The 27550-nt window shown below is 38.1% G+C and overlaps 1 protein-coding gene across 1 annotated transcript in view; it reads right to left on the reverse strand.

Moving 5' to 3' along the window:
• Positions 1 to 4174: 4174 nt before the first annotated feature.
• The window catches only part of QRFPR (pyroglutamylated RFamide peptide receptor), a 37851-nt gene continuing 14475 nt past the window's right edge, over positions 4175 to 27550 (reverse strand). The window contains 6 exon segments of the mRNA XM_045798643.2: positions 4175 to 4255; positions 4257 to 4576; positions 5317 to 5414; positions 6593 to 6828; positions 10074 to 10135; positions 13022 to 13180. Of these exon segments, the coding sequence (XP_045654599.2) occupies positions 4175 to 4255; positions 4257 to 4576; positions 5317 to 5414; positions 6593 to 6828; positions 10074 to 10135; positions 13022 to 13180 (956 nt within the window).

The following is a 27550-nucleotide window of genomic DNA, read 5'->3' on the forward strand; positions in this document are numbered from 1 at the left end:
GAAAATAAATATGTTTACACAGTCTGTTATCTTAAATACAAAATTCTTTAATTATTTTTGTACCCATTCAGGCTGTGGAGTTTAGAGATAAACTGTGACACTTGAAATGCCTACTCCCTATAAAGAAGAGCTATAATTATAGGTTTCCCAGATATTCTTTTTCATTGAAATCTCCTTTTTGAAAACTGCCTTTCCCAGTTCATTGAAGATTCCTTTTAAAAATGGTTTCAGGGCACGTGGGTGGCTCAGTCAGTTAAGCAACTGACTCTTGATTTTGGCTCAGGTCATGACCTCAGGGTCATGAGATTGAGTCTTGTATGCTCAGCATTGAGCCTATTTGAGATTCTCTCTCTCTCTCTTGCTCTGCCCCTCCCCACAGCCTGTGTGCATGGACTCTCTCTCTCTCTCAAAAATGATGATGATGATGATGATGATAAAATAAAATAAATAAAATAAAATAAAATAAAAATGGTTTCTTCATATCTAGGTTTTCCTGAGTCAACACAGTTTTGTAAACATAGCAACAGCCCAGGAATCTGGCATGGTGACCAGAAACCAGTGGAGTCAGCACAATATTTCACTTACTCCTGTCTTCTCAGGGTTCTAAATATACAAATGGGAGTATTTTTGTGTCATTTGATCTCATTTCTTTCTGATTTTTTTTTCTTTCATAGATGAATCATAATCTCAGTTCTAGAAAACAAAAATCTGGGTGAAAAAGAGCCTGAGATTTAAGCCAGTGAAGCTATGCATGTTTTTAAAGTATATATATTCACCTGACTTTACAACTTTCTTCCCCCTATTCTCTCATTTGCCAACCAACCCTCTTAAGCCTCATCTGGTTCAGAGTAGAAAGGATTTTCATGATCTTGAAAAGGAAACAGGGTGTCTAGGTCTGACACATAGCAGGAATTCCAAAAATTTTATTGAATAAGTGAATGAGAACAACGTCTAAAAAAGTGTAACCAGTCTACACTATTTCATGGGTGGGTCTGTTTCAACATTTGAAGGACTCCTGCATTAAATTATATTGCTGCCGTGGTCAGAATAAGTTGTCCAACTAATGAATCATCGAGCCTTACATCGGAAACCGGGGATGTACTGTATGGTGACTAACATAATATAATAAAAAATCATTAAAAAAAAAAAAGAATAAGTTGTCCATATATGTGTGCTTCTACTTCTGGTATCTATTCTTTTGCAAGTGTTTATATGTCTATTCTTCGGCCAACACCACCCTCTTTTGATATTGTAATTTATAATAGGTCTTCAAACAAAGTGGTATATAAGCTCTGCAACTTGGTTCTTCTTTTTAAAACATATTTGGACTTAGAAATTAGTCTTTAGTCAAGCTAGCACGCATAATGCTGATGTCCTGATCCATAACAAACTATGATAAAAGAGGTGATTTTTTTTTGTTTATGTTTTTGTTTTTTGCTTTTGTTTTTGTTTTGGTAGAGTGGAAGAAAAGGCACAGCTCTTTTTGGCATAATGATTCATAATGGAATAGAAGGCTTAGAGGTCTGAGCAGTGATGCATATCTTTTCACTGATTTTATAGACATTTTACCCAAATGCTAATGAATGGTTTTAATGACCATCTTTTTCAACCCTCTCTTGGATCCAAAGAGACATTTTCAATTCTCACTTCAAGCAGAAATTAAGGGGAAATCAGATAGAGTAAAATGAGTGACATCCCAAGGCAAAGGAAAAAAAAGGGGGAGAAAGCAGATACCTGGGTGGAGGACAAAGGGCCTAAGAGACTCAGGGGCCTGCGAAGTCAGAGGAAAGCAAAAGAAAGACCATAACCAGGGCTCCTGTTGCAAATCCACGGTGAACTCTCTCTGGGCTCATAAGCTTTGTTACAGCTTCGTCAGGACTCAGCGCCCAGACTGGACTCAGAGCTGCTTTAGCTAATTCTCAGTAATGGATTGGACCAAACCTTTATAACAGAGCAAAAAGATTGCATGTTTAAGCGTCTCATGCTCTACCGACTGAGCGAGCCGGGCGCTAAAAGATTGCATGTTTGAAGGACAACTTAAAACGTGCTCTATTTTTGTTTCTGAAATGGCATTAATGCAATGGGGGGGGTCTTTCATAGGATGTCTGGACATTTTAAAGTAATTACTTAAATTATAATTTAATATTTAAATGTTTTTAGATCAAGCTCTGCAATGTTTAGGAATTTTAAAAATCTCTAATCTTAATAATTAAAACATTTAATTATTAAGATTCAGTAAGTGTTGATTTATCTGTTCTTCATTAAGTTATATTTGGAGCATGTGTACATCAAATTTAAGAAGAGTCGGATGGATATTTACTGATGAAATAAGAATAACCAAAATCGGAGAATCTGATTCATATTTAATGGCTTAATGATTTGACGGTAACTATTGTTTTGCCACAGGGTAGTTAGTCATAACAGGAGGACGCAAACAAAACCCAAAATAAGTCCATTTCAACGCAAACCAAATCATCAGCTTTCTTTTCTTAACTTTGTTAAGAATTTTTTCTTAATACCACAGTGTTTCATTTTTGTTTCTTTATCCACGCTCGACACTCCTATAAAGTTAAATGTCTATATTTTGAAAGACCCCAATGGCCTGAGTTCTCTGGTTTCCAAAACTTAAAACTTCACAAGTGAAATACCCTGAGAATTCTTGAGCTTCTCGTCCTTCCTGGGGAAAAGAGTAAGTGCTGGAAAACTGGAGGCAGAAGAAACATGTGAGCCAAGAGACTCTGAATGGACTTGGGGAATCTCAGATGTTAAAGGGGAAGTGACAGGGCCCTGGGACACGGTCACTGGTTCCATGACATTTGAGGGTAAGAAGGGAGGACTGGAAAGAAGAGGGGTTACGTTTAAGAGAGATTTAGGTCAGGAATATGGGTGGGGAACTCTTCTTGGCCTCGCTCTCTTGGGGGTCAGTCTTGGGCACAGTAAAATCTCATGGGCTTGGAGTTGATTCTCTCTCTCATCTGCTAACTACATCAAAAAGTCCTTTTATATAACAGTCTTTTGTCCCACTTGTAAAGTAAGAGGTTTAAAAATGGAAATAGTGAGATAGATTGGCCTACGTGTCAACCTACACATGAGGATCCCAGAAATATTTTTCATTTGATTAGAGAAACCAGCTACAAACCAGGCACAGGTGGAAAGCAGGACAGGGTTGAGGGCCACTCTTGGGAAGCAAAAGGGAAAGAAAGGGGAGGCCTGGAACTTTCATTAGCCTGAGGGCGGTTTAGAGTGCAAAGTGCTGGCAGCGGCCCTGGGAGGCAGAGGAGGCACCGCCCCATCTCACAGGAAAATACAGAGGCTTATAGTGGGTCAGGGACTTGCCAGTCATCACAGCAGTGGTAGCTGGCAGGGCTGTAAGAAGCTCACACCTGGGCATCTGCCTCTAAATCTCATTCATCTGTCATTTTGTGGCTTCTCCATCTTCTTTGCCTTCATGATTATTGGACAGATCTCATTTGCAAAAGACTGTATCACCAAGCTTCAACTGTGCACTGAAAATTACATTACTGTATTCAACTATTAACTTATTCAAGAAAGAAGGTATAATTTTTAAGTTATTTTCTCATCTAATTTAGCAATACATAGAAAGTCACCTTATAGGGACGCCTGGGCAACTCAGTCGGTTAAGCACCCGACTTTTGGTTTCGGCTCAGGTCATGATCTCATGGGTCCTGAGATGGAGCTCCCCACTGGGCTCCTTGCTCAATGAGGAGTCTGCTTGAGATTCTCTCCCTCTGCCTCTCCCACCCACCTCTCTCTCTAAAATAAATAAATAAATCTGAAAGAAAGAAGAAAGAAGAAAAGAAAGAAAAAGAAAGAAAGAAAGAAAGAAAGAAAGAAAGAAAGAAAGAAAGAAAGAAAGAAAGAAAGAAAGAAAGAAAGAAAGAAAGTCATTTTACATTGACTGCATTGGGGGAAAAAGTACTACCCAAGAAATTTATTTCTGTCAAGTTTTTTTCTTAAATCCACTTTTATGATGGTTCACTAGAAGGATGGTTTACTAATTTTTCAAAGTTTTCATGTATATTTTTTATGAAAAAATGATTTGTTTCCTTCTTTTTATCATTCTAAGAATAAAACATTCTTCAACCTTTGCTCAAAATAATTTTCTCTTCTGATTAAGCTGTGAATGGTACTACTTATGAAGACATTGTTATAATTAGTGCCCACTGCCTAAAACATAATTCTCAAAAAGTTCAGAATTGAACAGGGCAAGATGTCATTTGAGATATTTTTCCCCCCTCTGGTTGTTCACACAATTTGACTTCAATGTTGCCATCACTGAATGCTTCTCCTTTAGTCTCCTCCACAGGATTCTCTCTCCGGGCAAACATTGCTTTTTTCTGCATCATTGTAATTCCTGTATTTCCATGTCTTCGTGCTGGAGATAAGGTTTCTTTTACTATGCAATAACAAACGGCAGATAAAAAATTTTTTTTGAAGTTTTCATTCAGAAATGCATAAACAATGGGATTACAGATGGAATTGGAAAATCCAATTATTTGCACTATAGCAAAAATCATCTTGATTGTGACATCGTCATATTCCTTTTCAAAATTGCCTGAAATAAAAAGCAATAGTCTGGAATGCGTTATGTTCTAATGAGCAGAAAGCAGAATTTCTGTTTATCCTCTGTCTTTACCGAACACTTACACTTTAACAAGGCATGATAAAAGTCTCAAGACAATTTTGGGAAGAGCCATCTGATGTCTGAAGAAACAGAAGCTCTGTGATGCGTCCTCGTTCTTAGAGAGTCTTGGCTCACAAGCACAGCCCGGCACCCAGCACACAGGAGGGAGCTTACTACCTCTCCGCTTGATTCCAAGCTTCACGTAAACTCGGGGCAGCAGTTACCATTCAAATGTTCACTTGTGTTATGGAAACACAATCACCCGAGTTAAGTCTCAGATTATCAGAGGTAATACACTGAGGGTCTGGCTGAAATCGGAGGTGTCATTAAATTCACGTGGTTCAAGTCAGTATTCTAAATCAAACCAGAGAGCACTCAGAGGATGTCACCCTTCTCCCCGTGTTTGAATGGCTTAGGGAGAACGGGAGGCATGGCATGAAAGAAGACTCAAAAACGTTTCTGTATCTTTGGTAATTATTAAAGATTTAGTCAAAGTCATACATAATTACCTACCATGTAATGATCTGGTGGTCTTGAAGACATGATAGAAACTCATTAAATGTTTGATATTTGATTACCCAAGTGGAGAGCAAAGAATTTTAATGATTCATTGTCCATTCTAACAGGAAATGAACTAGAACTTCTATCAAATGAGAATGAAAAGCACTCACTGTATTCAATCATCATGTGAACAACGTGGAAAGGTGCCCAGCACACAGCAAAGAGAGCCACCACTGTCACCATCATAATGACAGCTCGCTTCTTCTTCCTAGACCCATAAGGATACATTGTATTAGTTAACTTCTTGGCAAAACTGTCAAATTGATATCAAAGTTAGTAAATAAAGTTTGAGACTAAATCTCTCAATCATAATTCTTCAAATATTAATAAAGCTCATGACAGGTTAATTGTGGGCTGTTTCTCATCTTTTCCCATTGCTGTTACCCTCATCCCTATATTTCTCATATAATAAACATCCTTATGATGTATGCTCACGATGGCTCTAGCACTCTTCTAGATGCTTGGCATGGATTACATCATTCATCTTCTCAGTAAGCCATTTGATGGATGCAGAAACTGAGGCATGGAGAAGGTTAAGTACTTGCAAAGTCAGATGACCAGTAAAGCGTTTAAACTGTAAGGGGTAGTGTGGACTTAAAGTTAGGCAGCTTAACTTCAGTGCTTAAGCTCTTATTCACTTTACACTGAAGAGCACTCTTCTGAGGAAGTGGAAGTGCTAAATCAGTAAGTCCCAGGGTGCTCCACAACCCAGCACTCCGCGGTGACAGGGACGATTGCTTCATGCAAACTGGGCACTAGAGGTCGCTGCACACTCGAAGAAATGAGAAAATTTCATCAAACCACAAAACTCCTTATAAGGTTTTTGTTTTTGTTTGTAATAGCCATCCATGTAGATTATAAAATAAGCCATATGGACTACAATTGTGTTTTAGAATTTTTATTAAAGAATCTGATCAGAAAAGAAAGCCCTTATTATATATCAATAATGATAATTTAAAGTAAATAGCATACTCCGGTCACCAAAGGATGTTCATATATGTCTCCTGTATTTTAGCATCACTCATGGGTAGGAGGAAGTGAGGACGGGTATTCGTTAAGCTCCCTGGTACACAGGAGGACAGCAGGAGGCTTAGGAGTAAGCATGCTCACCCGCTCCATGTGGCTGATGAGTGGCGGGAAGGACACCACAGCTCTTCCCACCACATCATACTGACACGGAGATGAAAATGTAATGACTGTCTAAATTTTCTAAATTCCTACCATACCTAAAATCTCCAGAGTTTAAAGTCAGCCCAGGCCCTCAACATGAATTACAAATGGCACTTTGGCTAGATTTCCTGGGAATTCAGAGATCTCTGGCAACTGCTCCTTCCAGCATGACTAATGAGAAATATTTTAAACAGGTGAGTATTTCATTAAACAGACCTGGTTATTTTTGACATTTCTTTTCCATGAAGCGTTCGAAGCACTGAGCAATCCCCCACTCTTTTCTTTATCCAAAGTTCATAACCGATTTTACTGTACAGGACCAGCATCAGCATCAGAGGCAGGAGGAAGAGGAAGACCAGGATGAAGGTGGTATAGATTTTCTGGTGTGCCGGGCTGGCCCACTCTTCCAAACAGCAGACGTGTTCTTTCTCATATAAGAAGTCATACTTAATCTTTAACATAAGAACAATCCAGTTAGAGGAGCCAGAGTCAGCATCGAAAGAACAGAGCAGCCAAGTACTACTGTAAGGAACGCTGCACTTTTCAGATCCTTACGTATTCACCGCGGGCACATATTTCAAATGAGTTATATTTTTGATTGGTCTTTTGTCATGAAGTGTCATTTTTCCACTTCATTCCTTACATTTTCATGGTTTTATACTTTCTTTTCTATTTTAAATGGAATTGAGGTCAATAGCCTGTTTATTTTGTTTTAATCTTTCACCACTTTTTACCCTATGGTCATGATTTTTCAATTCGTGAAAGGGAGCTACACTCTTTGACCAGAGTATGTATCCAGTCCAGATGAAGAACATTGCTTTCCAGTTGAAGAATACACTACAACCACCAAAGTGTATGTATGAAAAAAATATTTCGTAGTGGCATGCCAGCTAGTTTAATGTTACATTATTTTGTTTCAATGGTTGAAGAGACAAATTTTGGCAAGGCATCAGATGTCTTTCAATTGATAGTATTGAAAGCTTGTATTTTGTTACCGCTGTTTCAGGTTGGAATGATCAGATTGCTTTGCAAAGATTTTAGAAAGGTAACCGATAGCTTGAAGATTCTGAGATGAATAAGAAATTGGAATTCAAACTATCGTCGGTCTACAAATATTCAGACTTATCTATAAGTCTTTGAGGTAGATATTTTACAGAAAGGAAATGTCTTTTTATTAATACCATTTCTGACAGACTCATGAGTTCAAAATATTATTAATAGCAATATTAATAATAATAGCGAATGCTAATAAGGGACAAACCAAGCAAAGTATATTCAAGAGTCATGTATCTGGATAAAAAGAACAAAAGAGAATTTAGCACAACTATTGCCATTTTAGTCACGTTAGAGCTTTCCAGGTGGAGAATACCTAGGTCTTAGATGTATTTCTGCCTTCGTTCCTGCAGATTTTATCACCAATCTTTAGTCAGTTGAACCAGGGAAAAAGCTTCCTGGTATACTCATCAAAGGTAAGAAAATTCAAGCTCTGATGGAGGTGTTATTTGCAAATAAATGAGGGATGAAGACACTTATTGAATAATAATTTCAAGATCCAAACTCCCTGGGAACCGGATATAAAGTGAAATTCATTCTCACTCCATGTAGGCAGAGCCCACAAAGGCCAACAGCCACAGGCACAACATTGGCACATCTTAAGGCACAAAGCTACCCCAGCAGTCTCCAAATAGGTGCATGTTGCCCTGGGGGACAAGCACAGACTCTCTGGGGGCACGGGCAGATGGCTTTAAGGGAGCCAATTTCAGATCTTCTATTTGCAGCCCTACAGTTCCCTAAAATTCCACTGCCTCAGGGCACCTGGGTGGCTCAGGCAGTTAAGTGTCTGACTCTCGATTTTGGCTCAGGTCATGATCTCAGGGTCCTGGGATTGAACCCCACGTCAGGCTCTGAGCCCAATGGGGAGTCTGCTTGGGATTCTCTCTCTCCCTCTGCCTCTGCCCTTTCTCCCTGCTCGTGCTCTCTCGCTAGCTCTCTCTAAAATAATTTAAAATTCCACTGACTAAGAGAAGCCTGAGACTGGGTGTTGTGCTGGCTCTACGTTCCCAGTTCTTCATTTCTAATCCCTCTTCTCCCCAGCTACATGAACCAGATCTCTTCCCCCGCCCCAGTCTTGCTACGAGGCACTGAAAAAGGAGGTGGTTTGAATTACTGGTGTCAGTGAAGCCACCATGATCAAGAAACCATAAATACATGACAGGGCTTTGTGCTTTTTCTCTATATTAAACATATTTCGTTTCAGGGTAAAGCTTGGCATTAAAAGAAAGGTGCTTTGACAGTTGGTGAGATGTCGTGAATTCACATTTTTCATACAGTGAAGGGGCAGAAGTGATGACAATTTTAATTTAACCACCTTGTTGCGTCCATCCCCTGAAAGTTGTCAAATACATCACTCCTGAGATAGAGCCCGGCGAGAGCAAAGCAAGAGGACTTCAGCGGTGGGAAAGGTGAAGTCGGCGGCGCTTTATTTCACCCAGGTGAGAAATTCAGGCTTTGTGCGTGCTCACACACACTCGCTCTAGCAGAATTTTAGAAGTGAGAAGGTGGCTGTGGGGATGCATATAATACATTTATCTGGTATGAAAAATGAAATCATACTTCCGGACAGAAAGCAAATCTGATGTGTCTGATTTGGCTGACAGTAAGAACTGGCTTTGCCAATTCCATATGCATTTTCCACAAACTAAATGAGTTACATATTTAAATTATATTTAGAGCGTATGATAAAATAATTTTATTTAAAGAACTAGACAAGTCCCCTTGTGTCTAGGGGCCAGGAATGGACCCCACAAATGAGGAGTGGGTTGGGTCACTTATGAGAGGACTCCATTGGTACAGGATTCCTGCTGGGGTAAGGACAGCCTTGGAGAAAAGAGCTGGCCACACACAGTTGTGTACCCTTACCTGAGGACTCGTTTGTTATCCTTGCCAATGGACACTGCATATCCAAAATAGTTTCACATTTGCTTCTGTCAATTTAAAAAGGTATAAAAAGGATACATGGTCTAAAAAATTATCTTAGTGAGTGTGTGAACAACTCCCTACTGCCTTTGAAGACTACCGTCTGGGCCAGATCACCCGTGCAGGACATGTTGAAGTATGTATGCCCCATTGGAGAGATTGGGTCACCAAAAACAACATCGTGCTCCCTCCACTGTGAATCCCCAAGCAATGCTGGGCCCATCGGATAAACGTGTGAGGGAAGGACAGAGGTCAGATAAGATGATCCTGCCACACATTCCAATTCAAATTGCAATTTGTCGATGTTTGGGAGATGGATAAGAAAGGACTTATGAAGGAGATTCAACTAATAAGCAGATAATTGATGACAATTTTTTAATGTGATTTAAAAATAAAAGAAAAATCTAGAGCAACCATTGAACTATTCAAATGTAACAAGACATTGGAGGCCACTAGGAAAGGCATGTTCAGCTGGCAGGAAAATATAGAAAGCGACCCTGGTAAATTTTCTTTTAAGCATTAAAATCTTAGCAACATTAAGATCAAGGAAGAGCTAAATAAACAGAGGGGGAAAAATCTTGAAACAAATGATTTAATCCACTTGAAAAATTTCCAGTGAAATAATTGGGATCATACAAATTTGCAAGAAGAAATCGGATTATTGTTGAGAGGGCTGGGAAACATTTCAATAATAGGACTATCAATCCGACTCCCGATCTACCTCAAGGCGTTGCACATGCCACATGGGCGATCCGACGATGACGGCCACCAGCCAGACCACACCTGCCAAAACATTAAAATCATCAGAATATGGGTCCATCAACAAAGCAAAACACAGGCGTGCTTATGCATAAAGCAGATGCTCTGAGCATAAAGCCGCCTTATATGCAGTCATCTCTGCCCTCAAGCGGGGCAAAGTTCTACCTGTTCTCACGGCCGCTCTCTCACCATCTTCAAAATTGCTGCTGGAATAGTCTTCCTGAAACATTTTTAAATACTTAATTAAAACTCCTTAAAACAATAAAACTCCTGAATAGTGTTTCAGTGACTATAAGATAAAACCCAAACCCTTCACATGGTTCCTGAGGTTCTCTCACTTGCCTCTCTCTCCTCTTACATTTCTGTCCATGTTCTTCAAATCTGGGTCCTCTACTGAAGAACTTACAGAGTTGCTTTCAGTCCCCGTACCCCAGAATGCATTCAGCTGCTCTGTGCCCCGACACTGTCAACCTGGATTGGCACCTTATTCCCACTATCTGTGAACTCAGGTTCCAGGGCTTGACTCAAATGTCACTTTTTCTAGGAAATCTTTGAAAGCCACCATCATTTCCAGACAGAACTGGCTGCTAATTCCCTGTTGTCTCCATGTGCCCTCTAGTCGTTTGCTGCCCTTAGTCGTTTCTTCTCAACTTCCTCTAAGCTCATTGAGGGCAAAGACAATGCAATTTACTTTTCTTGTTTGTTTGTTTCCCCAAACAAGAGTCTAAGGAAAATTCCTGGCCCTCAGCAGGTGTTGATCAAGCACGTGCTGTTTGGTTGTCAAACAGATGAATATGAACTGAGACATGATATAGACCACCATCTACGACTTCCTCCTACAATTGAGGACCATTTATCTTAAGCATCATAACATGAGTATTGTTTCCTTATTTACAAAAACAAACACTTAAAACATCAGAAACCAGAGTGCTTCTTTCCAAATTCCCTGTCCTCCATGTTTTTGTTGAGGGAATTGCTTTAATGATGTGTCCTTAGCCAGGAACAAAAGAGAATCTGAACAGACTAGGATGAGACCAGAATCAAGAGACTGAACATCAATTCTGAGAGTAATTTCTCGACTCAAATTCTTCTTGTTCTTTCTGTATTGAGTAGCACCACTGAGAAAACAGTATATTGCCTAGGGTTCCAAGAAACTGAGACTCACTTAAACTGTCACTGGGGTTTATTATAAAGAAACACATGAACTGGCACTGCCTATAGAGAGTCATTATTATTCAAAGATTTACGACAGCTATAAGACTCACAAATCAATCCCTCTCCCCATTGCCATACACATCTATTCTATTCTGGTCCAATCAGTATCTCATATTATCTTACGTTCAATTGCTTTTTCCAATCTTTAGTAGAAATTCTGGAGGAATTGAGTCTAATTCGCTTAACTCATTGCCAATCCTTCTGGATCTACTGCCTGTTCAGAGATAGAAGGGCCAGAGTGGAATTTATATTACTGGTATTATCTGTGAACCCTTGTGGGCAAGTGAGTCCAGCAGGGCTCTGTGAATGGTGGTCCTGGGGGCAAAGCAGTCTCAGCTAGGGGGTACTGGGCATGAGGACAGGGCTGGTTCCCAGTGTAACAGAGCTAGAGAGAGATGTCAGGCAACACTGCACGAAAGCTTGATGGGGAGATGAGACTCCTTGGTTTAGAATCCTTTCTAACTCCCATGACTTTTTTTTAGTAGAAATTGCCTTGACTGCCTGTTATTGACTTTTCCTTCAGATCCTTGAACTCTCTACTTCTCTTTCCTTTTTAATAACTTTCCTTCTCCATGTATTCCTTTTTTCACCAGTTTTCCACACCCACACATGCTTTTCAGATGTTTTGAAGGTGGAAAGATGTCAATTATTAAAAGCAATGAGGCCTTTGAATTCTTTGTAGGGAGGGTAGGCCATACATTTGAAACTAACTTAAACTAACAAATGTTTCCCTGTTGATTTATCTATTCATTTCAAACTATGTAAAATGAGTTTGGTATTGCAAAGCCTTCAGGGGTTCTTCCTGTAATTCTACTCTCCCATGCTGGCTAAATTCTTACAGCAGAAATAAATGTTTACTCATTCCTCCCAAGCGAGATATTAGTAAAAATTGTTCTCTTTGGTTATCACATTAGTTGCTCCCTCAACCTCTCATTGGTGAACTATCATACATTCAAAACACTGGGAAGCCCATTAAGATTTTAAATGCCTCGATTATCATGATCGGATAGAGAAATTCTTCCGTGTTACTATGCTGGGCTTTAGGACATCACTTTGAGTTTGCCACTTATCAAGAGGTCCCTGCTCATGACTTGCTGACTCAGGAATAGTTACAGCAAACTGAGGTTTCAGGAAGGCCTGAAGCAAAATTATGAAGTGGATGGAATATATCTTCTTCAAGCACTTCTAGCACTCAGCACCCAGGGTTCGCATGAGCCCTGTGGACTTCTCATTTTGTGGCCTCACCACTGGGGCCACCTCTGAGCAGCATCCCTGTTCTCTACCTTTCTGAAAAGTACCTTTCCTTCCCCTATCAAAATCTACCTGCTCTAAAAAGGGCATTTTAGCTTAGACGCCTCTTACCTGAGGATGACAGGTTACTAATCTAATGAATGTTAACGTCGCAATGCCACTGAAAGGTTATCTTAAATTACCTGAAAGTAGTGCTTAGAAGGTTAAGACTTAAACTGAAGAAGTAACTCTGAAAGGGGGATTTTAAGTGTGGGGGTAGGCCTAAAGGAGAAAAGGAGTGAGGGTCAAGGTAAATGGGGAGGGTCTAAAATACTGAAGTTACATCCCGATGCCTACAAGCTAGACAAGAAACTACTTGTCTGATTCATCGAAATGGTTCACTTTGAAGAAATTCTGTGTGTTTTGTAGTAAAGAATGGCAATATGGCCACTGGTACATCCTCACCTAGCATGGTGAAAGCCCTTCTGTTGGTGTATTGCCACTTCATTTTAAAAGGATGCACAAGTCCCTGGTGCCTTTCCACAGCAATGCAGGTCATGGTGAGAATTTCTGTCACAATAGCAGTAGACTGGACAAATGGCAGCATCTTGCAAACAAAGGCACCTGCAACAAGGAAACAGGACAAGTTAAACATTAAGAGTAAAAGTTTTATCTCTGTTTCTGTAATTGTTGCAGTTAATTAATTCTGAGCCTCTGTTCAAAAGTTTTATGACTACAGTTACATTATAGATTCAAATTAATTGAGAAAGGTTGAATTGGCTGATATTTTCTTTAAGTACCTAAATTATAGGTGATTACTTGTAAGAGGACAACGAAAAGGCAAGTAAATATCTGGTCATTGATAATAGGTGGGAAAAAAAATCAATGTGAGTCTTGCTTAAGAAAGAGCAAAGGCAGTGTGAACTGGTTTCCTGGAGTCTCAACCACACAGTAATCTTTGATTATTTCTTCCTTTTTGGTTCTCTGTCAAATCATAACAAAGGAAGAATTCTCACCAAAGACTCAGATTTCTTCTTTTATTTTTTATTCTCCTTTGATTTTCTGTCCACAACCTTAGGTGTGGCTTACATCATTACATTCTTAACTGATTTCACTTTCTCCAATGCAAAGGTTTCAAACTGGTGGCCCCTGGGCAAGAGTTGGTCTGCAAACATGCTTTGCATGATTTACACAATATTCTTACGATATGTGAATACATGGTCAGCATTTTGAAATGTTTACACTATCTGTCTTGCCCATTTATTTGTCTCACCATTTATTTGTAACCCTGATTTGGTGTTTCTCTTCTTGAATCCATCCTGCTCATCGCTACCAAATTAATTACTCGGAATTATCAGAGAATCAGAAGCTCAGGGAATATGAAACATTGGAAGAGACCTCAGAAGTCATGGCGTCCAAGCTCTCACCAAAACCAGAAACTGTCTTTTCAGCTTCTCTCACAGGTGCTTTGCCAAGCTCTGTTTAAACACCTGCAGAGGAGGCTTCCGTGCCAGCATACTCCCATCTCAAGCTGCTGCTTGGCTTTTTTTTTTTTTCTTTTCTTCTGCTTAGAATGCTCGTCCCCTAGAGAACTCCCTCCCACCCTTCACCAAAGTCTTGGCTCAAATGCCTCCTCGGTGAGGTTGACCTGCTCTGACAGTGTATCTGCAGCTAAGGTCTGCCCCATTCCCCTTCCACCTCCCCTCATCCCTCGGGTCTTCTACTTTTTTCCCATAACTCTTTTGCCTTCCAACAGACTACATAATTTACTGATTGGTTTCATTGCTCATTAAACGTTTCCCCATGCCTTCCAGAATGTAAACACCGGAGAGTGAGGATTCTCATCTGTTTTCCTCACTGATCCATTTCAAGCATTTAAAATGGCATAAGAAGGCTCTCAACCGACAGTCACTGAATTGAAGATAATGAGTAACCTGGGAGGCTTTTGACCTTTAGAAGTGCCTCCAATCAACTTTGGAAAGGCTCTCACCGGAGAAAGTGCCTTTTAATAGTTCCGCCCACTTCTTCTAGTTTCACTTTCTGTTTCCTGAGAGTTTCAGAACCAACCATCTTTTCCAAACATCAGCTCTTCTTATATTTGAAAGATGCTTTCATGTCACTCCTAAGTCTTGTCTTTTCTGGTTGTCCCAGCTCTTCCTCATTTGACATGCTTTTCACAACTTTCACTTCCTTGGACGCCTTCCAAGGACTTCCTCTTTCTAGTAACTACATAGTTCGGAAGGAAGGAAACCTACCATCCTCAAGATGCAGTCTGGCTAAAGCAGAAACTGCAAGACTATATTGCCTCCTTGGGTCTCAACACCCTCTCCTGTGACTGTACCTAAAATTTACAACAGCCTTTGGTGCTAGAATTTTCACGTGGTTGGTTTCTGTTGCACTTGAAATCAACTTGAAATAAACTGGATCTGTCTAATAGAAAATTATTGGTTTTTTATAGGAAATTTTTTTTAATCCAAGATCTTGTGACTAAGGAAAAAAATGTATTTAGATAGCACTCTAGACACTCCCTTTCCAGTCCTTTGTGGAAGCTCCAAATTTCAATCCAAAAGCCAATCACACTCACTCCATCGTCTGTTCCAGTTTCCCAAATCCCAACCCTGTTCAATGTTAAGGCCTTTCCTTATCTAGCAAGATAGTTTATACACCAAGTGCAGAAATTTGCTTTTGATACTAATTTATTTCACTCTTTGAATACTGATCACACTGTGAATGAATTAAATTATCTTAAATCCTGTTTTGGATGTGATACTTGAATAAAGGAATATATGAATAGATTATTCATCTGAATGTTTTTCCTTTTTTTGTTTTTGTTTTTAAATCTGGTGAGAATTTCTTCTATTCTTTTAACCACGTTGTTCATTAAAAAAAAAAAAAGTTGGACAGGCTGAGGTTAAAGAAACACCAAAAGAACTTTCCATGAAATAAACATGGACTCATTATTAACACAGTTTAGGTATAACTATCCAAACAACTAAGAATTATTACGGTACTGTTCACTGTAGTCTTATCTCATGGTAGTGTTACCCACCCGAAATATATTCATCTTGTCTATCATTATAGCATGGCAAATTGGTCAACTGATTCCCTGCTATCAGGACACACTGTGATCCTCATTCATCTGATCCACTCTGACCCTTGATTTCATCATTTGTAAAAAGGGGATTAATAACACCCATCTGTGATAGGAACAAAGTGTGTGCTTTATAAAATCACATAAATATCCAGCACAGATGTGTTCTTTAATAAATGGAAGCTCTTTTATCATCAGATAACCGTGTTAAAAGAATTGAGGTAAATTTGGTACATTTAGAGCTAACAGATTTTTTTGTGAATAGATTCTAAACTACCCATTAAAGAATATGTAGTTGTATAAGATTTCCCAGATAAAGATACTGTAGCTCAAAACACTCAAGCTCTTTGCCCATATCCACACAGCTATTTACTGACAGATAAGGGAATGTGCTTAGGTCATCTGAATCCAGTTCTTTTCACTATGTCACCCTCACTTAACTTAATGCACCCATGCTATGTGGCAGTTTTCTTGTCTCATAAATGTTTGATAATCTTATTTAATAATCCACTTGAGAATTTTGCACCAAGTTGTAGTAGTTCTATAATCTGCCATCTTATCCTTTTAAGGCATCCAGACAGCATTAACCCAACTCATTATTTCTGAGATTTCTTCAACCAATATCCTAAGATTGTTTGGTATGTAACAATCACTGTGACAGACATTCTTTGATTTTTCATTTTTTCTTTTTATTAATTGAAATTTTTATGAGATAATTATAGATTCACATATAGTTGTAAGAAATAATACAGAGAGATCCCCTGTGTGTTTTTTCAATTTGCCCCAATGGTAACATTTTGTAAAATTACAGTAGACTATTATGACCAAGATGTGGACATTAATACGATCTGCTGATTATATTCAGATTTTCCAGTTTTACTTTAAGTCCTTTCTGTGTGTGTGTGTGTGTGTGTGTGTGTGTTCTATATGATTTTATTATTTGTGTAGGTTTAGGTATCTGCCACCACAGTCAAGATACTAAACAGTTCCAGCACCCAAGTGTCCCTCCTGCTGCCTTTTATAACCACACCCAAGCCCCTCCTGCCTCTGCCTGTCCCTTTCCCTAACCACTGGCAATCTTCCATTTGTCTTCTTCCATTTTTAATCTGTTTTCCATTTGTAAAATTTTATAATTTCACAAATGTTACATAAATTGAGCAATATAATACATAACCTTTTGGGATTGTTCTTTTTTTTCTTTCAGCAGAATTCCCTGGACACGCATCAAATCTTTACATGTATCAACAGTTTATTCCTTTGTAATGCTTACCAATATTTCCCAGTTTGTTTAATCCATTGGAAAACATCTGCGCTGCTTCAGTGTCTTACTGCCACAAATTAAGCAGTTAGGAATATTTGTGTACACGTTTTGATGTAAACACAAATCTTGGTTTTTCTGGGATAAATGCCCAAGAATGTAATTTCCAGGTTGTATGGTAATTGCATTCTACATAAATAAGAAACTGTCAAACGATTTTCCAGAGTGGCTATATCATTTTATATTCCTATTGGCAAAGTATGAGTGACCCAGTTTCTTCATATTTTTTTGGTAAAGATTTATTTATTTGAAAGAGAGAGAGAGAGGGAGTGTGGGCAGAGAGAGAGGGAAAGAGAGTCTAAAGCAGACTCTGTGCTGAGTGTGGAACCTGACATGGGACTCAGTCCCACAACCCTGAGACCACCACCTGAGCAGAAACCAGGAGTCAGACCTTAACCAAATGTGCCACCCGGGCACCCCAGTTTCTTCATATTCTTGTCAATATTTAGATTTGTCATTTTTTATATTTTAGTCATTCTGATAGCTGTAGAGTGATATCTTGTGCTTTTTTTTCATTTCCCTGATTTCTAATGATGCTGAACGTATTTTCATGTGTTTCTTTGCTGTCTGTATATTCTCTCAGATAAAATGTCCCTTCCTATTCTTTGCTGCCCATTTTCTAATTGAACTGTCTTTTCACAATGAAGGTTTAAGAGTGCTTTCCATGATCTAGATGCTAGTCCTTTGTCAGACAAAAGACATGTGCTTTACAAGTATTTTCTCCCAGTTTAGCTTGTCTTTTCATCCCTTCACATGGGCTTTCACAGAGTAAGTTTTTAATTTTCATGAAGTGAGTTTATCAATTTTTCCTTTTATGCACTGTGCTTTTGGTATCAGTTAAGAACTCTAAGAACTCTGTGTCCAATCCTGAAGATTTTCTTACGTTTTTTTCTATAAGTTTTATAGTTTTGCATTTACCTTTAAGTCTATGATCCATTTTGAGAAAATTTTTTATAGAAAGCGTGAGATTTAAGGAGTTTTTGTGTGTTTTGTTTGTTTCTTTTGGTCAATGAATGTCAATCGTTCCAGCAATAATTGAACAAGCAAGTCCTTCCTCCATTGACATGCACCCTTGTCAAAAGCAGTTGAGCATATTTGTGTAGATATATTTTTGAATTCTCTATTCTATGCTATTCATCTATCTATCTCTCTGCCAATACCATAATGTCTTGATTTCTTTATCTACATAGGAAGCTTGAATACCAGGTAAAGTGATTCCTCCAACTGCATTCTTTTTTGTCAAGATTACTTTAGCTCCCAGACCAGCAAAGCACACCTGGTTAAAGGTCCAAACACTCCCCATGCAAGGAAGGAGGAACTCTGTAGAGGATGGGCCAGCAGGAAAGAGCAGCCACTCTTGCAGAGTACACGTAGCATACATCAGAAACACTTCCTGAAGTTTCCTTTGTTGTTGTTGTTTTCTTTTTCTTTCTTCTTTTCTTTTTTGGACAAAATGATGAGATAGAAAAATTCACCCCAAAAGGAAGAACTGGAGGTGGTACTCACAGCAAGGGATTTAATCAATACAGATATAAGTAAGATGTCTGAACTAGAATTTAATACAAGGATTATAAAGATACTAGCTGGGCTTAAAAAAAAAAAAGTATAGAGGACACTAGAGACTCCCCTACTGTAGAGATATAAAAACTAAAATCTTGCCAGGCCAAAATTAAAAATGCTATAACCAAGATGCAGTCCCAGGTGGAGGCCATAAGATGAGGTTGAACTAAGCAGAAGAGTAAATCAGTGACAAAGCAGAAAAAATGATGGAAAATAATGAAGCTGAAAAGAATACAGAAAGAAAACTATTAGATCACAAAGGTAGACTTAGGGAACTCAGCAATTCCATAAAGTAAAATAATATCCAAATTATAGGAATCCCAGAAGAAGAGTGGGAAAAAGGGGCAGAAGGCTTATTTGAACAAATCATAGCTGAGAACTTCCCTAATCTGGGGGAGGAAACAGGCATTCAAGTCCAAGAGGCACAGAAAACTCCCCTCAAAAATCAACAAAAATAAGTCAACACAAGGACATGTTATAGTGAAACCTGCAAATCACAAAGATAAAGAGAAAATCCTGAAAGCAGCTTGGGACAAAAAGGTCCTTAACCTACAAGGGTAGACATATAAGGCTGGCAGCAGATCTGTCCACAGAGACCTGGCAGGCCTGAAAGGACTGGCATGATATATTCAACATACTAAATGGGAAACATACGCAGCCAAGAATACTTTATCCAGCAAGGCTGTCATTCAGAATAGAAGGAGAGATAAAGAGTTTCCACGACAAACAAAAACTAAAGGAATTCATGAACACTAAACCAGCTCTACAAGAAATATTACAAGGGAACTTTTGAGCATAAAGAGAGACCAAAAATAATGAAGACCAGAGAGGAATGGAGACAATCTATAGGAACAGGGACTTTACAGTTACTACAATGGCATGAAATTCGTATCTTTCAATAATTACTCTGAATGTAAATGGACTCAATGCTTTAATCAAAAGACACAGAGTACCAGAATGGATAAAAAAACAAGAACCATCAATATGCTGCTTACAAGAGACTCACTTTAGATCCAGAGACACCTCCAGATTGAAAGCAAGGGGATGGAGAACCATTTATCATGCCAATGGACATCAAAAGAACAGTGGAGTAGCCAACCATATTTAGATAAACAAGATTTTAAACCAAAGAACTGTAATAAGACTGTCATAATAAAGGGGTTTATCCAACAAGAAGATATAACAATTGTAAATATTTATGCCCCTAACTGGGAGCAGCCAAATATATAATCAATTAATAACAAACTTAAAGAAACTCACTGCTAATAATACAATAATAGTAGGGGACTTTAACACCCCACTCACAGCAATGGACAGATCATCTAAGCAGAAGACCAACAGGAAACATGGGCTTTGGATGACACACTGGACCAGGTGGACTTAACAGATATATTCAGAGCATTTCATCCTAAAGCAACAGAATACACATTCTTTCCAACTGCATATGGAACATTCTCCAGAATAGATCGCATACTGGGTCACAAAACAGGACTCAACTGGTACAAAAAGAGTGAGATCATACCATGCATATTTTCAGACCACAATGCTATGAAACTTGAAATCAACCACAAGAAAAAAGTTGGAAAAACCACAAATACATGGAAGGTAAAGAACATCCTACCAAAGAATGGATGGATCAGCCAGGAAACTGAAGAATAGTTTAAAAAATACATGGAAGCAAATGAAAATGAAAACATGACAATTCAAAACCTTTGGGATACAGCAAAGGTAGTCCCAAGAGAGAAGTATATAGTAATACAGGCCTTCCTCAAGAAACAAGAAAAGTCTCAAATTCACAAGCTAACCTTACACCTAAAGAAGCTGGAAAAAGAACAACAAATAAAGCCTAAATCTAGCAGGAGAAGGGAAATAATAAAGATCAGAGCTTAAATCAATGATATAGAAATAAAAACAAACAAACAAACAGTAGAACCAATCAATGAAACTAGGACCTGGATTTTTGAAAGCATTAAGAATTGATAACTCCCTAGCCAGATTTATCAAAAAGAAAAGAGAAAGGATCCAAATAAATAAAATCATGAATGGAAGAGGAGAGATCGCAACCAACACCACAGAAATACAAACAATTTTAAGAGAATATTATGAGCAATTATATGCCAACAAATTAGGCATTCTGGAAGAAGTGGATGAATTCCTAGAAATATGTAAACTATCAAAACAGAAACAAGAAGAAATAGAAAATCTGAACAGACCCATAACCAGGAAAGAAATTGAATCAGTAATCAAAAATCTCCCAACAAACAAGAGTCCAGAGCCAGACGGCCTCCGAGTGGAGGCCAACCAAACATTTAAAGAAGAATTAATACCTATTCTTCTGAAACTGTTCCAAAAAAATAGAAATGGAAGGAAAACTTCCAAACTCATCATATGAGGCCGGACTTACCTTTATCTCAAAACCAGACAAGTATTTTTAATATGTTGGGTCTTCCAATCCACAAACACAGTATGTCTCTCCATTTACTTATATACTGTCTGACTTCTTTTATCAACATTTTGTAATTTTCCTTATATAGGACCTGTATGTTTTGTTTCATAGTATACCTAAGTATTTCATCTTTTTTGGATTAATTATAAGTAGTATGGTATTTTTCATTTCAGTTTCTGAATGTTACTTGTTAGTATGTAGAAATACCACTGAGTTTTGTGCACTCATCTTGTATACCGTGACTTTGCTGAATTCACTTATTATAGGAGTTTTTGGTAGATTCTTTGGGATTTCCTATGCAGAAAATAATGTCATCTGAAAATAAAGATATTATTATTTCTTCCTTTCCAAAGTGCATGCCTTTTATTTCCTTTCTTTGCCTTTGTGCAGTGGCTTGAATTTTGAGAGCTATGTTACATAAGAGTGTTGAGAACAAACATCCTTGCCCTGTTCCCAGTCTTAGAACAAAAGTCTTTTACCATTAAATATGGTGCTAGTTGTAGGTTTTTACATTTTCCATTTTCTTTTATCAAGTCGAGGAAGTTTCTATTTCTAACTTGCAATGAATTTTATTATGAATGGTGCTGGATTTTGTAAAATGTTTTTTCTCTGCCAATTGCTATGGTTATATGATTTTTCTTCTTTAACTAATTACATTCATTAGCTATGGTAGATTACATTGATTATTTTAACAAATTTTGAGTCAATATTGATTCAGTCTTATATACCTAGGATAAATCCCACTTGATCATCCTTTTTATGTTGTTGGATTCTGTCTGCTAATATACTAAGGATTTTTGTATGAATTCTGAAATATTGTGGGAAAATGTCATTTTTTACTCTCTTTGGCCTTGTGTGTACCTTTTGCATTTCAAGACTTCTAACTCATTTATTTCTGTGCTTTTCTTTGTGCATTTTTTGTGGAACTCCTATTAATCAGATGATGGAATTCCTGGATTGACCTTCCTATGTTTACCATTTTTGTTTACATATATTTTTTGCTTTATAAATTCTCTTTGTCTATTTGCTCCACATGATGGAGATTCTCTTGTCTTTGTCTTCTAGCTCTTATGATTTACATATTAATTCAACAGTCATATTTACACTTTTAAGAACTTTTTCTTATTCTCAAAAGTGTTTCTTTTCAGAGAAGCTTCGTCATGATTTATGAAGTCAGTATCTCCTTAAATCTAGACATCTCCACTCAACATTGGTCACTATTTTGTGAAAAGGAGACATTCTGTGTGAAATGTGCACTGGTAGCCTATTTCCCATTATTTGAAAAGCTAAATTAAACTCCCAAAACATTTCAACTGTAACCGCAACTAAAACACAGTAAAACCATCATTTGCTATATGAAAAAGGAATGGTTGTTATCAAATGATTTGTATGTATGCTGCTCTGTATGCAGCATTTTCATGGTACATCATAAATATTACTTTTCCAACAAGGTAGAGCAAATAGCAAACATTAATAAATGTGTTAGAAAAATGAAGGTAAAATTTGCAACAACAATGGGACAAATACCTTCAATGTCCTGTTATTCATGAAGAAAGGAACAGCCCAGAAACCTGAAAGGGGAGGAGGGTTGAGGTATAATCATTGTCCTTGGTGGTGGAAAGTGATGTCATGGGTAAACTGGGTTGCAAAGGGACAATTTGACGCAAACTATGAAACTCAGAAGCTTACAGATTCTTTATCGCTCTTGTACTGAAGTAGGGAGTGCTAAATGGATCTTCAGGGAGACAGATGACACTTTAGGATGAAAAACTACAAAACAGAGTTTATTTACTCTCTTCTAGTTCATGATTACAGAATTCCTCACATGGTGCTATAAGAAATATCAAGCAATAATATCTCTACCACCTTCAAAGATAATTATTATCACTGTATCTGTATAGCCCACAAATTATTTTCAGCAAGCAGTATCTAGTGGCTTAATTATATGCTGTCCAGGTTATCACTGTGATTAACTTTTCCAACTGATATTCTTTTTTTTTTTCTTTAAATATTTTATTTATTTATTTGACAGAGAGAGAAGGAGAACAAGCAGGGGGAGCAGTAGAGGGAGAGGGAGAAGTGGGCTCTCTGCTGTGCAGGGAACCCGATGAGGGGCTTGATCCCAGAACCCTGGGATCATGACCTGAGCTGAAGGCAGACACCCAACCGAATGAGCCACCCAGGTGCCCCCCAACTGATATTCTAAACAAGTTCAGTACTGGTTAATTTGTCAGAATGACAACATCTTCATTCACCTCTTCCCAAAGCCAGTCTTCTTTGCAAGAGTTAACAAAGAGTTACAAAGAATGGCTCAATTGCAGAGGTGCCTGGGTGGCACAGTGGTTAGGCGTCTGCCTTTGGCTCAGGACACGATCCTGGCGTTATGGGATCGAGCCCCACATCAGGCTCCTCCGCTATGAGCCTGCTTCTTCCTCCCACTCCCCCTGCTTGTGTTCCCTCTCTCGCTGGCTGTCTCTATCTCTGTCAAATAAATAAATAAAATCTTTAAAAAAAAAAAAAGAATGGCTCAATTGCAAAGAATGTATAAAATGATGTGATGCTTCTCTCGATGTCAGCAACATTTGGCACACACATCCTTTTGTGGACACTAGGCATGCTTTTCAAAACATCTATTTGTAATTTTGATGTTCTAATAACTATATTTGGAATATAGCTCAAGAATTTTTCTATGTATCATTTTGTTTAAAATGTTTTATTAATTTGGGGGACATAAGTTTTTCTTATGTAAACACCAGCTTAAAAATTGTGCTGCTGAATGACACGTTTATCATAGACGTTTGAGACTTTAAAACAAATAGGGGGCACCTGGGTGACTCAGTTGGTTCAGCATCTGACTCTTCATCTCAGCTCAGGTCTCCATCTCAGGGTCATGAGCTCAAGCCCTGCATTAGGTTCCACATCCTACTTAAAAACAAAAGGAAACAAAAAACAAGACAAATACTAATTCCACTGGGAAAATATTAAATGAGAAGACATTTTTCAGGATATGTCTGTAAATATAAAAATACTAGAGTTTTATTTCTAAATTTGTCTATAAATAATCCATTTCTTCTAGTTTTATTTATCTGTCTTGTTCCTTTTATTCTACAACTTCTTTCAAAATGTCTACTAATCCTTAGTTGCCTTTACATATTTAAGAATGTGGCAACGTGAAAGACAACTAGCATTCTGTGTGTACATGGGCTGGAGTGGTCCCCAGAAAGACTTTGATTTAGAATGAGTAGGGCCTTACAGATTGCAAAACCTTTAGGTTTTTCCTTGTGGAGCCAAAGCTCATACTAACTCTGTAGTTCTGCTTGGAGTGCTTCCTTCAATTACTTTATAAGAAGAATCTTCTGCGTGTAGATTTGTGCCAAGTTCAGTGCAGTAAAATTGTGTGTCTTCTGGTATTTTTCTTCTAATTTTCATTATTCTAATAGCTACAAATACTATTTTAGAAAAATAACTGAATTGTTTTTTTTCCTCTCCACTCCTGGCAATAATTAGACTTTCAAATAATAGAATTAAATGAGCCCAGCTTAAACATTAGAGTTTAAAAGCAAAAAGCAATAGACAGGATTCTAGGCATTACTTGCCAATATTGCTTTAATGCATATTTTTCTTTTCTCATTTCTCAATCAACTTTAGTTCAACATTTTGCTTTTGGTTTTTAAATATTTTGATTCCTTTATCCTTGACTGTATTCAAACTGAATTGTTTGGAATACTACTTTGTAATTAAATGTCTGTTTGTGGTATATTAATGTCTGCTCTCTTTCCATGAAGAACAGCTGAGAGTGTTTGTTTTGTCTTGCTCTATATTCAAAAAGCTTTAAGTAGTATATGACCCATAGGTGAATGAATGAACAAATACATGAATGAATGAGAAGACAGAATATAGATGAATTCTTGTTATACAGTTAATTTGATGTCAGCTTGACTGGATCATGGGATGCCCACATTATCTGGTTAAGCAATATCTCCGGTTGTGTCTGTGAGGGTGTTTCCAAAAGAGATTAGCATTTGAATTGGTGAGTAAAGCAGATGGCCCTCCTCAAGTGAGTGGGCATCAGCTAATCTGTTGAGAGCCTAAATAGAACAAAGAGGCAGAGGAAGGTTGAATTTGCTCTCTGCCTGACTGCTTGAGCTGAGAATTTGATCTTCTTCTATCCTGGAGTCCCTGGTTCTCAGCCATTCAGAATCTACACATTTGGTCTCTGGCTGTCCGGCCTTTGAACTACCACCCCCGGTGGTTTTCCTGGGTCTCCAGCTTGCAGACAACAAACTATGGGACTCTTCAGCTTCCATAACTATGTGAACCAATTCTTATAATAATAAAATTGGTTCTGTTTCCCTAGGGAAGCCTAATATGTTATCTTTCGTCTCTTTCTCTTTCTCTGCACTGCTCTCATTAACTTCTGGAGTTTTACAACAGCATGGAATTCCATCTCTGTTCTCCCCTCTTCTCTCTTCTTTTGTCCCTTTTTAGTGCCTTATACCAGCCGGAAGTGTCCTTGGCTGAGCCACTGATGATGATGTTCAAAGTTAAAAGATTAACTTCCACTCTAGTAACATTTATTGAGCATTTACCATGTGCTAGGTGTTGTTCTAGCAAGCATTAACTCCAGCCATAAATGCCATAAAATCCTCACAGTAACACTCTAAGGTAGAAATTGTTACTATCTCCAGCTGTAGAAAGAAATGAGGACTAAAGCAAATTCCCTAAGGTCATTCCTATATTCCATAGTGATGGAGTGAGCAGTCTGGCTCCAGAGTCTATGCTCTTTGCCACCATGAAAAACAGCCCCTAAATCACAGGTTTTCAATAACTAGTGCAGACCTTACAAAGAAGTGAGTATATTCAGTGTTTCTCAACGGTTGGGAAGCATCAATGCTATTCTTTTAAATTACTTCACTACTTGCCAAATTAATACAACTCTATTCTCTACCTGTGTGTATATTTAGACTTGAAGATGTTGATTATCTCCATTCCTTCTTCTCTACATCTCATCTCTACATTCTTCACATTTCCTATTGCTTTCCCATCCTGTTTTTCTAAACACTGGTTTTGCAAATCTTATTGGGGTAATGTTTTTCTTTTCTTTCTTTTTTTTTAAGATTTATTTATTTATTTGAGAGAGAGAGCATCTGGGGGGCAGGGAACAGAGGGAGAGGCAGACTCCCTCCTGAGCAGTGAGCCTGACATGGGTCTTGATCCCAGGGTCCTTAACCCTCGAGATCATGACCTGAGCTGCAGGCAGCTGCTTAACTGACTGAGCCACCCAGGTGCCCGTGGGGTAATGTTTTTCTAAAATTTATTTGAATGGTGGGGCTCCTATGCTATAATTTACTGATCTCTAACTTCACACAGTCCAAAATTAAAATATAGCATCCAGAAAGAGTACATGATACTTTTTTTTCAGTAAAAGCTGTTTTTATTACAGTAATAAAAAACAGAAAGCTAGGAAGCCCTAGGCAAAAATCATATGTAAGACAGCCATTCCTCCACTCAGCCACCACTTGTGTCTTCTGCCGTAATCTAATCTAAACAGTTTGCCTTTGTCACAGTCTCATTTATACCCACACATTCCAAGATGAATAAAATACTTACTACTTTATTAGCAACTAACCACAGGTAAATCAGTGCTTCAATTATCTGTGTTCCTTATAAATTGCATCATCAGTTTCTCCAGTTTAGTAACTCAGCTGTGAGAGTTGGGTGAAACAAAGTATAGTCACTGTGTAGCAATAGGTCTCAATCACGGCGTTGCTGAGTCCTGCTGAGTTTAACGTGTTTATGGTCAACTGTACTTGCTCTAACACCGACTCCCTTTCTAGCAGTGATCTGACCAAAACCCACAATAATAAGAAATAACCTTTCCATTACAAACACACATGTGCACACATAAAGGTGTTTCTTTCTGTGTGTGTGTATACATATATATGTATACACACACATATATATATGTATACACACAACCAAAAGTTTTACCATGTAAATGTTCTTTGATATTCTGTATTCTAATATATTTGTTTTTTTCTCATTTGCTAATCCTGACTCACCAAATGATTTCCTGACTCATTTAGACATTGCAACTCCTACTTTGAAATTCGCTGCCCTAGAATAGGGATGCCTCTGCTCCAAAATGAAGTTCAAACTCCTTAATATAGCACTAGAAGGCTCTTCATGATCTGCCTTCCTTTATTTCCAGTTTCATCTCTCACCATTCCCCCTTTGAATGCTCAACTCCAGGCCTACTCATATTTTCCAGGAAACCTGATGTCTCTCAAAATCTTTACAATATCTACACGGGATACTGTTCATCCTTGTATCTCAAGTTCAACATAATAGCTGGCATACTACTATATTCAACAAATATTAGTTGGATGAGCAAATGCATGAATAAATGAACAAATGGAAAAGTTCTTTCAACATCTATTTAAAGAATATACTTTGACAATAAAATCCCATCGATCTCACTCTGAAAACCCAGACATCGGCTACACAAAGTAGAAAAAGCATTCAATAACCTAGAGGTTTTTTAAGGAAAATTGTAATTTCTGAAAGCCAGAGCAATCT

The sequence above is a fragment of the Ursus americanus genome, chromosome 13 (assembly GCF_024610735.1).
Source record: "Ursus americanus isolate L20-20 chromosome 13, mUrsAme1.1.p, whole genome shotgun sequence".
Taxonomy (NCBI): Eukaryota; Metazoa; Chordata; class Mammalia; order Carnivora; family Ursidae; genus Ursus; species Ursus americanus.